The following is a 14683-nucleotide window of genomic DNA, read 5'->3' as shown; positions in this document are numbered from 1 at the left end:
CCCTGAAAAGGGAGTAAGAAACTCTGTAAGACTAAAACTCACGTGGTTTGTCAACAAAAGGAAAAGGAGGGAGGTAACGCCGTTACCTGGAGACCACAAAACTTGTGCTTAGGGTACCTGGCTGAACTTGAAGTAGCTCTAGAAGAGATTTTGGAACAAACAGACAAAATGAACTGTAGTGGTTTGCCAAGACTGCCTTTTATTCTTCTGAGTTGTAAAGAAACTAGCTGACCTAATAATTGTTTTGTGTAACCTTGCTTAAAATTGCTCTGGTATCTGAGGACTGTAAGACGGTGAATGTGCTTCTGTTTTTAAAAGGATTCCAGAGAAGGTCTGGAGAGCTACACATCTTTGAACCTGAAATCTGTACAGAAAAAATCAACAGAAACTGTAATAAAGAATCAGATTAGTGGATACCTGTATAGAGATGATACACTGGAGAGGGTCAGCCTGTCTTCTGTAAGGGAGTCCTACTTTGTGATCCCACTGGATTTCACTACAGGAATCAAAAAGCATGTGGATAAGGGCTGACATAGTCTGCTTGTTGTTCAAAGCTCTTCCAGCAAAGTTCCTTATCAAGGTTGCTTTAAAAAGAAACTAAACAGAGCTCTGTGAGCGAGAAGGTCCCTACACGAGTAGATGAATGATGAAAGGGTAGAAGTAAACAGCCAGTGCCAGTGGAGTTCAGCATGACTCTCTGCTGGGGCCTTTGCTTTTCGTTATAATTCTTGAATAAACTGGAAAAAAGGCTGAGTAATGAGGTGACAAAGCTTGCTCTTAACAGAGCTCAGTGACTAGGAAATAAAGAGATGGTGGAATTCAATATAAATAAATGTAAACTGATGTGTGGGAGGAAGAACACTCCTAACTTTGGTCAAAAACGATTGCTGTTTTGGGCCAAGGTCCCAGGTATTCCATTTCAAGGAAATGCTGGGCCCATGCTCAGTAGCAGCCTAAGCCTTGTTAAGAATTGCTAAGCATGGTTGTTAAGAATTATTACACATTAATAATGAAAGGATATGAATAAAGTGGGCAAAATTTTTTACCTGTATTTAAGATAGAAACAAATGCCAGTGCATGCGGTTCTAGTCTGCCTGTCAAAGGATGTAGTAGAAATAGAGAAGGCTGAGAGGAGCACAAGGATGCTGAAGTGTGGAGCAGCTGCTGCGTAGGGAAGAAGAACAAGTGAGGACTGCTCTGCCTGGAAAAAGCATGGATGAGGAGGATACAAGACAAGCCTAATATCATCCTAGGTAGCCTGAAAGAGCATGGATACTGATACTATTTACTGTCTCTTCAGATACAAGCCTTGAGGGAAATGAAGTGAAGCTGGCAGGAGCTGGCTCAGACATAGGAAAGGCTGTGCAGGCAGTAGCAGGCATGGTGAGCTAGATGCTGTAGGGCAATCTGGGTTTTTACATGGGTTTACATGGGTCCAAGGGGACCTAGATAAATTTGTGGCAGAGAAACCTGTGGATTCTTAAATACGTAGGAGCAACACCTGGCTCAAGAAGTCCCTGAACAGGATGGTTGGAAGGCTGGGAAAATAGCTTACTAAGTAAGCTGAGTCTCTGACTGCCCTTGCATCCTTGTCTTAGTGTGTCCTCCTGGCTAATGTTTGAAACCAAACGTTGAGTTAGCTGGACATGGGTCTGACTTGGTAGAACCGTTCTGGTGTTTGTACTTCTATTTGCTGTAATTCTGCTGTGCTTCATGTTTGAAACAATTTCTTTTTTTTGCAGGTAAATCAAAGACCAAGGAGAACCGCCAGTCGATCATCAACCCAGACTGGAATTTTGAGAAAATGGGCATTGGGGGCCTTGACAAAGAATTCTCAGATATTTTCCGACGAGCTTTTGCTTCTCGAGTTTTTCCGCCTGAAATTGTTGAGCAAATGGGTAAGTATGATCCAGAGAAGTATGGCTGGGCTGCAGAATGCCGGCCTGTTTCTGTTTTGTAAAGACTGGATATCAACTAACAACCTTACAATGCTATAACATGGCGGTTGCTTAGGGATCTAATAGACTAACAAAGCCTTTTCTTCTCCTGTTGCTCCTGGATGTCTTTCATGCTCTTGTTACTTGGCTAGAGAGGAGGGACAAAGAAACAATGTGAATACTCAACTGTATGTGAAATGTCTGAACAAACGAGATACAGCATTTAACTGAATACTTTTCTGTTGGAACTCAAATGCTCCCTATTCTTTTGAATGCTTCATTTATTCATAGCAGTGAGACTGAATGCTCCTATTCCTGACTTACTGGCAATGGGCTGTCTATATAGGTCAAAGGAAATTCAGTCTTAATGATCCTGCCTTATATATTAAATATCCGTTGTACTGGCAGTTGCACTGTAAACCTATGTCCTTCTCACAGCGTTAGCCCAATAAATAAATCTTGTGTGATCTGTGCTTGGTGAGATTTGAAATGCTGGAGAGGATGCACAGGCCGTGGCACGTCTTGGAGTTTCTGAAATAAAAGCACAGATTCTAAATATAAACTTTTTTTTTTTGGGTCGGGGGAAGGAAAGGCAGTCCTATTACTTTGTAAACATGTGCTGGCAGGCAGATAAATGGTACTGGTTTTAATTTTTAGTGAGCAATATGCAGCTGCAGGTATCTTATTTTGTCACATAAAGTGGCTGGGGATGTTATAGCTGGTCTTCGTTCTCTGAATATAATCTCTGTGGGTTCATATTTAAACTTGGAATCTGTAGCTGTATAATTTCTTAGTGTATGTTTATATTTCTTGATCCACCTTCTCTCTCCCCACAAATGACGCAATCAAGATTTTGGTTACAAAACAGATTTTCATCAGAAGATACATCCTGTTTGTGTGTGGTTGTGTAACATGTGTCCATTTCCAGTGGAATTGATGTTAAAGTAAACTTCCCTGTGAGATGCGTTAGGTCTTTTCTTGTGATTTGAACGCTTATGGAGAAACACTGAAGAAACCCTGTAGGCTAAATCCAATTAGTGCATGATTCTCCCTCTCCTGGCTTTTTACTTCATATCGATCTGGTAGCCAAGGCCTTCTGGGGACTGATTTTGGTCCTCTTGGTTTTTGCAGCTGTGAGGAAGTCATAACTTCTCTGTCTCTGCTTGAGACTATCAAATGCTTAAATTTGTTAAATACTTAGCTGCTCTGCAGAGAGAGGAAATGAGAGAAATGGTGTTGACTTTGAAGAAAAGCTTTTACCTGGACACTTTGTTCTGTCCAGTTCAGAAATGTTGCTGACAGCTGGCCTTTGGATGGACCGGTGTCCCTTACTTGAAATATTTATACCTTTTGAAGCAACTATCATATATATTCGTGGCTGCAGTGCAGAGTCCTTAGCTGTGACCATATGTGAAGGTAAAAGATTTAGACTTTGGGAATTCTCATCAGTGTCACCGGACTGTGGTGAGAAATATGTTATCAGAGCTTGTTTTCCTTTTGGTGTAGCTTCACCTATTCAACTTCCCTGGCTGCATGCAGTCTGGCAGCATGTTAAGCAGTCATGTGTCAGACTATGAGTACGTTCCCTTGATACTGTCGTTAGCTGAATTAACCTGACAGCTGGGCACTCTTTGGTAATGATGTGCAGCAGCTAACTTTGCCGGAGGAGGACCTACAGCTCCATCAGGTACCTCTGGAGAAGTTTGGAAACCCTGCTGACTGCAGGGTGAGGTTGTGGAGCTGCTTTCCAGGGTATGCTGCTCAGATGGTTTGTGTTGTTAATTGGTGTTGCTTAATACAGGAAGAAAAAGATTCTCTGAAGGACCACTAGTATTTTGATTACCCTGGGCAATGTATTAAAGGTGTGCCGTATTATTTATATAAATACATATACCCTTACTTGTGCGTGTTTACACACATACTGCACAAAGAAACATTTTTCTGGTAAGAAGTTAGACTCCAAAGAGAGCTCTCTAGCTCTCTGATTAACCCTAGGGCTAAAGAGCTTATCTGAAATTTGAAAAAACAAAACTTTCTGACATTCATTTTCTTTGCCTTAGTTATAACTTGCTCTTAACTGTATTTCAGATCTGAAATGTCAGTGTGACAGCTGTTCACCTTTGTATATAATTTACTGGGAAAGGAAAAGAAAGAATTTACTTGCTATCTGGTGCTCTACTACTCACCCATTTCTGTTTTTTTGCCCAGTGCTCACAGACTGTAACTTCCATGCCAAATGCAATAAATATTTCTGTCCTGTAACTACATAGAGGCTATATAGACCCTTCAAAAATTACTTGCAATTTGTGTGTGGTTTACTTAACTTCCAAGGAATGTTCTGGGTTTGGAGCATATAAATCAACGTTAGTTAACTGTATCATCCAAGGGTGTAAATACTACTCCGATGTTACAATCTTTGGTTTATCCAAGAAAAAGAAATCCTAGATCAACTTGAGCTGATCATTAAACCTTGCCATAGCTCCCTGCTGCCCTGGAAAGGGGCAATTTACTTTTCTGTACCCACACTTCTGTATGCATATCTATACCACACCTACCATGGTAGCTTTGGGTTTGTATGGCTCTGTAGAGAGCTAATACAGTTGGAAGCAAAAAATATTACTAATAAAAACAATTTATAGGGTCAACATTCAGCTGGATCAGCTCCCTGTCAGCTTGATGTGACATAGCTAACATGAATGCCAGGGGCAGCAGGAGGAAGGCAGAAGGGCCTTTTTGAACTGCAATGGGACCTTCATCGATTTTAAACTGATTGCTTTAAAGGCTACAGTTTCTCAGTCATTTCCTGGAGGTTCTTTAGCATTGTGAACATTGGTGATGCTGTTATCTTTCACATAATGCTTGACTTTTAATAATCTTTTGACTGCCAATGGAAATAAATCCTTATCTGGATGAAGATTGAGGAAGGTGTCTTGAAACAAAAGGGGCACTCCTTTTTAGTGCTGTCCATGAGGCATTGCTGTCATGCAAATGATACGACTAAGGAAGGAACTTTACACTTGCAGGGCACTGATGGAGGTAGGATAGCAGTGACTTTCTTTCTGAAGGATGGTCCTACAAAAGCTGTGTTTCTAGACAACCGTCCTCCTTTTCACGCCCTTTCCAATCTCTGTGACATCCAGCTCATAGTAAAGCTGTGCAACCTCGTGGTGAACTGCAGACTGGTTTTGGTTACTCTTTGTTGCAGTTCAAAGCATCCTCTTCCTCGAGCTAAAGCTCTTCCTTTTTTTTGATAAATATTGTATTTTTTCTAAACTGTTCCTGCAGACAAGCCCTTTCTTCACATCTGTTAAATGCTGTTTTTTCTGCTGAGACTTTAAATTCAGCTCATTCAATGGCTTGTGTCATTGTCCAACCTTAAGATTGCTGAATACTTTTTTCTTTTTTTCTTTCCTCCCTTGACTTCAACAGATATTTAGCCATTTGGACTAAAGTTTTCAATACTTGGTGCCTGGAGCTGTAAATTTCAGCAAAACTGAAAAGCGTTTTCTCAGACCTGAAAAGAAAATGCTAGTACTGAACTCTTGTTTTTCTCTTTAAAGAACACTCTAGTGTCTCCGTGCATTGAAACACAATTTTGATTTTCATCAGGGAAGTGATTTTTATGACTTACGTGGCACATTAGTTGTCATAGAGGCTGCTGAAAAAGCAGATTCTGTATGTATGTGGTGGTGTTACGGTTTAATAACAGGTATAGAAATGTTTGGTGTTACAAATCACATTCCTTTTGAGGGGTTGAAATGGAACCCAAATTCCCCATCCTCTCCTGATACCATCAATAAGTAGGTTAAGTCAGACTTTTTCAAGGTGATTTCTGTTTCCTGGTGATCTTAACTTGTGCTCTGACCTCTTGGGATCAATTGGTTACAGTGCTCTGTATTTTTGAAGTACAGTTCACTATATAAAAGTGAAATATTAACAAAATACAAGATGAATATTCAAATTAACAGTTACTCAGATATTACTATCTTTCTTGGATTCTGCCTGTGAAGTGAAGGCTTGTCTTTTAATCTATCTTAAAAATTAATACATTAGTGTTCTTGAAGTATGCAGCTAATATAAGAGAAGAATAATAATGGAAAAGATCTCATCCAGTCTATTCTTAAAATAGGGTAATTCTAATGAAAAATTGGTATCAGACATGTCTAACCTGTAACTGAGGTGACAGAAATTCCAGAACCTCTCAAGGCAGCCTGTTCCACTGCTTAGAGCATCTTTACTGTCAAAATTTTTCGAGTGTTTATTTTCAGTCTTGCAGCAGTTCATCATAGACTGTTTATTTCTTTTATGTTTTTGGATGAGGCTTTTACATACTTGTCTGTTTGTGTTTCTCTTCAGTATTCTCAAGGCTAGATCTTGGATTCTTAAACCATTTCTCATAACCTCTAGATCACTGATCATTGTTTCTCTTCCCTTGGTCATTCTTCACTGCATAGGAGTGTGATGACCAAAACAGGGCACGGTAACTGAGGAGCAAATCAATTCTAGGACAATTGTCTATGCCTCAGTGTATGTGCCTGTTTATAATCCTCAATATGATGATTTTTTTGTTTTGTAACATGCAGTTAATTATTCCTACAATGTGGAAACTTGTACATCAAGTTACATTGTTTTTAAATGAATTTAACCTGTTAATACATTAATCGTCAATGTATCTGTAGATCTTGGCATTGTAATATGCAGATTTAATAAGTGCATTCTGTTCCATCTTCCAGGCTGTCAAGTAAATCCAGGATGGATCCTTTCTTGTTGTGCTTTAAAGTTTGTGGGTTTTTTTCCCCTCCACTTCTTATCTACCTTTAACTTCGTTCAGCCTGTGTTATTCCTACATGTTTATGAAGAGGTATAAGACCTATTTATATCTTTTATGAAAGTCTAAATCTCTGTCTATTCCTTTATGTGTTTTCTCAAACGCCCTGTGTATGACATCCTACCCTTTCCTAGAGGGAAGTTGTCTCAGACTAGTCTAGTAAATTCCTTTTGGCTATTTCTTGTAACCATGTTTTCTTCTACCTACTTAAGACATCGTGCCAGAATTTTCCAGGAGTTAAGTTAGTGATAGGTCTGTACCACGCAATCAGAAAATAATTGAGGTTAAAAGGGATCTCTTGAGATTTAGTCCAACCCTGTGACTCCCTTCCTTTTTCCTTTATAACATTATGGATGACATTCACTTTCTTTCCCCCAATGTCTCAGCCATCCTGTCCAAGTTCAGTGACTTTGAGATGATTTTGCCCACTCTAAGTGCTCTTGGGTGAAGTTCATGTCCTGGTAATCTGCAAATATCTAATATTCTTGTGGGCTGTCTCTTGTTCTTTTCCTACTTCTATTTCCTGTTCTTGCCCATTTGTCTGCCACATAACACATGAAGTCTTCATTCGTGTAAAAAAGTATTTAGCAGTTTGAAGTTAGTATTTTCTGTTGTTAGCTCTTCTTTATAGAGAAGTGGACTAATGCTTCCCGGGGTCTTCTCCCCCTAATGCGATTATAAAGTGAAGCTCACTCCTCACTCTGAAGCCTATGGTTGCCTGTGGCCAGTGAGGCTGAATCTGGTCACTTAACTCTTCCTCCACATATCTAAGAAGACCTCTGTGTGCTGTTGTTTTGGGGAGGACAGCTAAGAAGTCTCTTGACATCTGTCTTTCTTGCCGCCTTCTTAAAACCATAGAGATTGACTTCAAACTACCCAAGCTTTCCTTGTATTATAGAAGTTTGAAGGAAGTGAAGAAACTAATAACGTGAGGAGAGGTGGTGTGTGGCTGGATAAATGGTTGAAGGAACAATAGTAGGAAGAGCTGGTCTGCTTACAGTGGAGGAGAGTCACAGAGTTCTCTGCTGTTCAGTGTGTTCATGAATGACTTGCAAAAGGAAGCTGTTGAAATGAATCTAAACTGAAGACTGAATTGCAGTTGGGGTCTGGTGGATGCACCCATGAGTGCTGTGGAAGCTGGCCCATGTCTTTGCAAGGCCACTGTCAAATCTCTTTGAAAGATTATTGCAATCAGGAGAAGTTCCTGAGGACTGGAAGAAATCAAGTGTCACTCCTATCTCCAAGAGCGGCAAGCAGGAGAAGCCAGGTACTACAGGGCCTGTCTGCCTCACCCTCAGTCTCTGGGAAGATGATGGAGCAACTAATGAAGGAGACCATTTCCAGACAAATGAAGGATGAGAATTTGATCAGGAGTGGTCAGCATGGATTTATGAAGTAGAAATTGTGTTAACCAACCTGATAGCATTCTACAATGAGATGACTAGCCCATGGGATGCGGGGAGGGCTGTGGATGTTTATCTCAAATGTAATAAGGCTCTCAACACTGTCTCCTATAACAGCCTTATAGAAAAACTGATGAAAGATGGAGAAGGTAAGCGGGCAGCAGTGCGAACTGAAAACCGGCTCAACTGCTGGGGTTGAAGAGTTGTGGTCAGCAGCACAAAGCCCGTATGGAAGCTAGTCACTAGTGGTGTTTAACCTCTTCATTAATGACCTGGATGATGAGATGGAGTGCACACTTAGCAAGTCTGCAGACAGAAAACTGGGAGGAGTGGCTGATGTGCTGGGCAACCTGTTTTAGGTGAACCTGCTTTGCACAGTGAGCTTAGACAAGATGATCTCCAGAGGTCCCTTCCAACCTCAACGCCTCTGTGGTTCTGCAGAAGGACTTTCCAAGACTGAGTGACTCAGCAATAAAACAGCAAATGAAATGTCATGTTGATCAGTGAAAGATGATGTGCATGAAAATCACACCTAGTAAAATCCTGACTCTGCTGCTTTTTTACTTGAGCAAAATTTTGGGGCTATGGTAGATCTACGAAAACAGTTGCTCGAAGGCTCAGTAGGGGTCAGGCAATTCCTACTTGAATTTGATAATTAGTAATAAGAATTAAATAAAAAGCCCACAAAATAGAACATAGTTGTGCCAAAATGTAAATCTATAGTTTGTTCACATATTGAATTGCTGGACACAGTTCTTGGTCTTTGTATCAGAAAGGATTCAGTTTACTGGGAGAACTTTGGAGGAGGGCATCAGAATGATCGGATCAGAAAAGCTTCTGTACACAGAGTGAATTGACGTGAAGATCTTCAGCCTTGGAAAGAGACCAGTGGGAGGGGCATGAGAGAGAGGACTTCAAAATTCTGCATGGCCAGGAAAGAAAAATGTTCTCTTTCAACACAGTAACGTGGAAATGCGACATGAAGGTTGCAGATGGCAGGCTTGGAATGAAGGGAAGGGGCTTTCCACCAAATGTGCTGCAAGGAATTTCTGTGTTTCTGTGTTGATGGCCATAGTCATCACCAGATACTGAGAGGACTTCTGCTCTTACTTCATATGGCTGCAGTTGAGGTGTTAGCAGGCATCATCACCACTGCTTGGCAACCAGAGTTTTTCTCTAGCTGGAAAACCAGGCCTTGAGACATTCCAGTGACCCTGTTATGTTGATACTTGTTTACTCTGTAATGTTCTGTGGGTAAGTGTTCCATAAGGCATTTACAAATTACATCGTGTTGACTTTCTAAGTAGACAGAAATGATCCAGCTTTATTCCAAAAAGTAGAAAATGCTGATGAGATTTATGGCTATTAACATCCAGGTGGGATATGACTGTAAACATCAGCTGCTGTGTTTAGCAATCCATCCAACAGCTCTGTGTAATCTTCATCTTAAATTAGCTACATTTTTGCTTCTATTAAGAAGCAGAGACATTTACTCTTTTTTTGCCACAGTGATGACTTCTAAAGATTGATTTGTTTTGTATATACTCTTACCAAAATCCCTTTTTTCTGAGAGTCATGATTTTGTTTGTGTAGCCAAAGGCATTCCGTTGGAAGCATCTCTAAAGCTGATTTATTTTCATTTTTATCACATTCCATCAGAAATTGATAAATGTCCTGCCATTGTCGTAAATCTAGTTATTGCCTCCTTGTATATATGCATGCATTAAACTTTTTACATCCAAACAAGATACGATGAGAAAGCTGTTTTCAAAGATCTAGGAAGAACTTACTGGCTTGGTTGTCTTCTCTTTACAGTGGCAAATGATTTGATAGGTCAAAAAAACTGGCTGTTGAGAGTCCACTTAAAATCAAAACTTCTGTTTCAGGTGTAGCCCATTCCCTGTCTCAGCTTTGAATTAAAAGCAGAAACAAGTTACTTCAGTCATGCTACTTGTCGGTGGTAGCACGTAAATCCTACAGGAAGATTAACTGGAAGCAGTCATGTAGGCTGGAATAATGCTGGGCTTACAGCATGAGAGGAGGGGGAAATTCCACCCAGCTATATTTTTGGGGAAATTTTGTGTGGCAGGTGAAGTCTGGGAACACTGATCTTACTCTAACCTGCTTGAAGATTAATGTGCAAAGATAAGCATCTCTCCCTGATGTGTTCAGGTTCGGTACTTTACTATCGGTGTAGATTCCCGGTAGGTGCATCTGAATGATACCATCACACCAGAATGCTTTGATTTTAATTAAAAGGGGAATTACACTCCCAAGTAGAAAATCCCTATTATACTAAAACATTTCTTCTGATCTTTCAAAAAAAAGTGAATAGTGAGAGTTGAACAAATAAATTTCATCTTGTTTTTAGGTAAGTGACATTCTGGTTCAAAACAGTGTCTGATTTCTCTTGGTAACACTAATAACTCTCTCATTCTTACCAGTTTTTATGATTTTTTTTCCTGGTATTTTGTGTAGAATGTTTTCCATATTGGTATATTTCAGTTCCTGTTATCATACCTGTTCAGCCTCTAACTGTATGTCATTAAATTGCATGATTAAGTATCAAGTTACAGGACTGACCTTTGATTTGGAGTCATAATGGTAAACTTAACGAGTTAGAGATGTCTGCACTGCTAATAATTTGTGTTTATAAGATTCTCATAATAGTATTGACATTTGGGCTGCATTGGTGAAATCAGCAAAGTGGAGATAAACTTAATCAAAATTCTTGTGGAGTGCATAGGATCCCACTTTGATTTGAGACATAACATTTATAGTTTGTCATCACCTGTCTATTTTAATAAAGTCCTGCTTGTGTTTAAAACTTTAATTTTAGCCAGGTGAATATAGCTATACAGGGAAATCTCTACTGGCGTAGCTTGTGGCAATTTTATTTGAAGAGGAACTAATTGCTTTGGTTTCAGGAATGTTCTTCCACCTGACTAAGACCCAACTCTCAATGTTGCCCATTCAGTGACAACAGCGGCTTGCAGCAGATGGTCAGTAATGTCCTTGACGTTCAGATGTGGGGGAACACGCATGTGTGTTGTTACTTGCTAAAGGCTGAGCATGGACTTCCCAACACTGGCTGAGCTTGTCTTGGTAAAGTTTGGTAGACGATACGTTGTCTCTGTGATCCTGCTGTGTCCCAGAGCTGGTATTTTTGCTCGAGGGGTGAGTAGCTGGTGGCATAGGACAGCTGAGGAGTTGGGCAGGCAGCTGAAGCAGTGGCCTAGCTTTGACCAGCCGCCTTTATTCTTCCTGCAACAGTTCCTGTCCTTTCAGCGGTTCCTTTTTTTTTTAAAAATATTTATCAGATAAGAGATGATGCTTCCTCATGATAAGCAAGTTTGAATAGGAAGAGGGGGAAAATCCTAGGAGGCTTTCTAAGCCACTTTGTCCAAAGTCTTATTTCCCCAGGGTCATCCAGCTGTAACGCTGCCAGTTTGCCTTTTGCTTTCCCTATGCTCCTGCTATGGGAGATGAGACTTAGGTGCAGTGTGTTAGCTCTTTGCTAAGGCTATGTTCATGCAGAGGGGAATATTTGAGCTTTTCAGTTCAGTTTTCTTTGGGCTGTAGAAGAGAAGCTTCCAGTGGATATAACTAAGTTGTACCTCCTTCTAGGAGGGAGATTGTGAATTGCAGGAAAACTAGAAAAAAAATACAACTACAGAGTCCTGATTTCTTTTTTGAAGGTGTACTACAGGAAAATGATACTCTACAGTACAATTTTCCTGCCCCTTTCAGGATGCTCCCAGGCCTGTTTGTGTATATGTGCCCTGACTTGCCGGCAGCCTTTCGATAGCCTCTCTTGCTTGAGCACAGTGGAGCTGTCTGAGCATCAGTTTGCTTGGGATTTCCCTTCAAAGCTTCACTCATCATCGAAATCCTGCTTTGTGCTGTTTGGCTACATAGGTGATCATGTTCCTCCGTGAAACTTGTTAACAATACCTTTCGTGACATTGATTTGACAGGACTAACTTTTAATTTATCTATGCCTCATTTGTTCCTATGTGGAATTTGTCTTTACTGACATATATGTTGTTTATGTTTTTGACTCCTAGATGCCTGAAAGTTGACTAACGAATTCTTCTTAGCTAGATCTCTTGACTTTTGTAGTAAATTTTTTTATCTGCAGAGGAACCCAGAAAATTTTTTCAGCTTCATAACTGTGCTTATTCAATGCAGCACTGTTGCTCTCTGGAGTTTTGGCAGGGATCAGACACCTCTCGTAGCAGTGTTCTTCTGAAACTTCATTTCAGCGTATGAACAACCTGAAAGGGTGAGCAGTGCATGCAGATAACAGAAATGATTTTGTATTGAGCAGTTATTTAGAAGGAAATCAATTCTTTGTCGCTATAATATTTGGGAGTAAATGAAATCACAGTTGAGTATTGGTAAGTTAATAAAGGAGAAAAGTACTTGTTCTTTAAAGGCAGAATATTGCTGTGAAGACTGTGCAGCTGTGAGGACTCTGTTGCATGGGGTGAACTTACCATGTAGCTGAGACAAGCCAGAAACCAGAAGAGAAGTAATTCCACATGGGTGACAGATAACTCAATGTGCCCAAGATGGTTAAACTTCTGATGTTAGAAACTGAACTCCTGTCCTTTAAGTCTGGACTCTGTGCCATCAGTTTGCTACTTTTTTTTTGCTTTTAATATGAACCTTAAGCACTACAGGACTCTTGTTGGATGGTTTGCATCCTTAAAAAAGTCAAACTGCAAGAATATGGTATAGAATGAGTGCATTATGAATGTCATGTACAGCATGGAACAATTTCCACTAATGTGTTGCCTTTTACCTCAAAAGATTAAGACTTCAAGATTTCTAAGGGTTTAGATAAAAAAATCCCGATGTTTTGTTTCAAGAAAATTTGTCTTAAAATATAGTGCTATCTTGTATTCCTCACTTGCCTGGAGCACATGTGTGGGGGTTTTGTGCAGCAGTGAGATGGAGCAAGAGCAAAGGAGAAGGTGCTCCTGAATTCCCTACCTCTGTAATTAAACACTTGTGTTCAAAGTTGAGTTTTTTGTCAAGGCAGATTCCAAATGTCCTCTTTTCCCATAGGCTACAGTGGTTAAAGCTTCCTCAAAGCTTCTTTTCTTGGGATGTCCTCTCTGGTCTGGTTGGTGAGGATGACAGTGACATGAGTTATTACTCTAGAGGAAGGGCAGTAGATGCAGGAGTCTGTCAACTTGTGGGCGCTGTGTGTGTCCAAGATGGTCTAAAAGGACATCTTGAAGAAGAACACCTTGAGTCCATGTAGTCTGAGTGTTTTGCTATCTGCACGTCTGTCTGAGTGTTTTGCTATCTGCACGTCTTTCTTTTCCATGGGCAAAATGAAGAGATATAGTGAGGAACTAATATTGTTTATTGGCTTGAAATTGCGTAGGAAGAAATAAACTGCTGAAATATCTGCTGTGTCCTAAATGTCGAAAAGAAATTTGTTTACTTGTAGTTTTGTGTTTACTCTTTGGTCTTCAATATCAACTGGAAAATAGAGAGAGGAGATCTGCTGGAAATACAAGGATCTAGACAAAATAAGTGATATATTTCTCTCTTATATTTCCTCACTACTTGTGACCAGACAACATCCAAACTTGCTCTGCTCCTGAATCTGTCTTGTACATATCTTTTAAATTGGGCAGTATATAGCTCCTGTGTCTTTTCTTCTCTAGGTAACTTCTATTTTCCTTCGCTCTTTTCGTAGTTAGATGCTTCTGCTATGAAACTGTGGCTTTCTACTCCTTTGAGGCTTTCCCTGAGACTGGTGCTCAGTTTTTAAAACGTGATGCTGATACATTACATACACATGCTGATACATACATCCTGCTCTCCTATTTCAGGATTTTCCAACACTAGCTCCTTCAGATTGCTCCCAGGAAACAGGTTTTGTCTTAATGCAGTTACTTTTTTTGTCTGGTTAGATCTTGTCTAAATGCTGGTGGTCCCATTAAATGAATAAAATAAACCTTGTCATAGATAGGTGCTGGTACCATGACCTCTCTTAGCATAGTGTAAGGCAGAGCATAAAATATTCAGGCATAAGGATATTCAGACAGTTGATAAAACATGTCTGGGGCTCACAAGCTGTATATCTAAAAATTCTTCAGGGAAACCTTACTTGTCCACACTGGGGAACCTCTATCAGGAGTTACTTGCACATTTAGGAAAATGTGCCTGTTGCTACCTAGTACGTGCCCAGCATTAACTTGCATCCATTGTACCCTCTGTTTCCCTAGAGGAGAGAATTTAAATGCCAGTGCTCATGCACAGTGATCAAAGTCCTGTTATTTGAATAAATCAGAATTTTTCAGGTCTTTCTAGTTACAAGTCAAGCTTTTGGGGCTGATGGCTCTAGCGGTTCTTAGAAGCCTTTTTCAGTTTTCTCAGTTATTTGTCCTATAAACTTGGAATCAGAACTAGATGTATTATATGGGACTTGTTTAGCCTTATATTGGGCTTTAACATTTAGGCATTATTACATGATATTCCTTGTTTTCTCTTTC

The 14683-nt window shown here is 40.0% G+C and overlaps 1 protein-coding gene across 1 annotated transcript in view; it reads left to right on the top strand.

Annotated features, from left to right (window-relative positions):
- The window catches only part of NSF (N-ethylmaleimide sensitive factor, vesicle fusing ATPase), a gene marked incomplete at both ends in the record, with an annotated part of 66469 nt that overhangs the window by 18807 nt on the left and 32979 nt on the right, over window positions 1-14683 (top strand). The window contains one exon of the mRNA XM_082010459.1: window positions 1743-1898. Within this exon, the coding sequence (XP_081866585.1) occupies window positions 1743-1898 (156 nt within the window). The remainder of the gene's footprint in view (window positions 1-1742; window positions 1899-14683) is intronic.

Source organism: Phaethon aethereus, assembly GCF_964289735.1.
Source record: "Phaethon aethereus genome assembly, chromosome: 25".
Taxonomy (NCBI): Eukaryota; Metazoa; Chordata; class Aves; order Phaethontiformes; family Phaethontidae; genus Phaethon; species Phaethon aethereus.
Note: the sequence above shows the minus strand (reverse complement) of the source record. Positions and strands in the feature narration are given on the sequence as shown.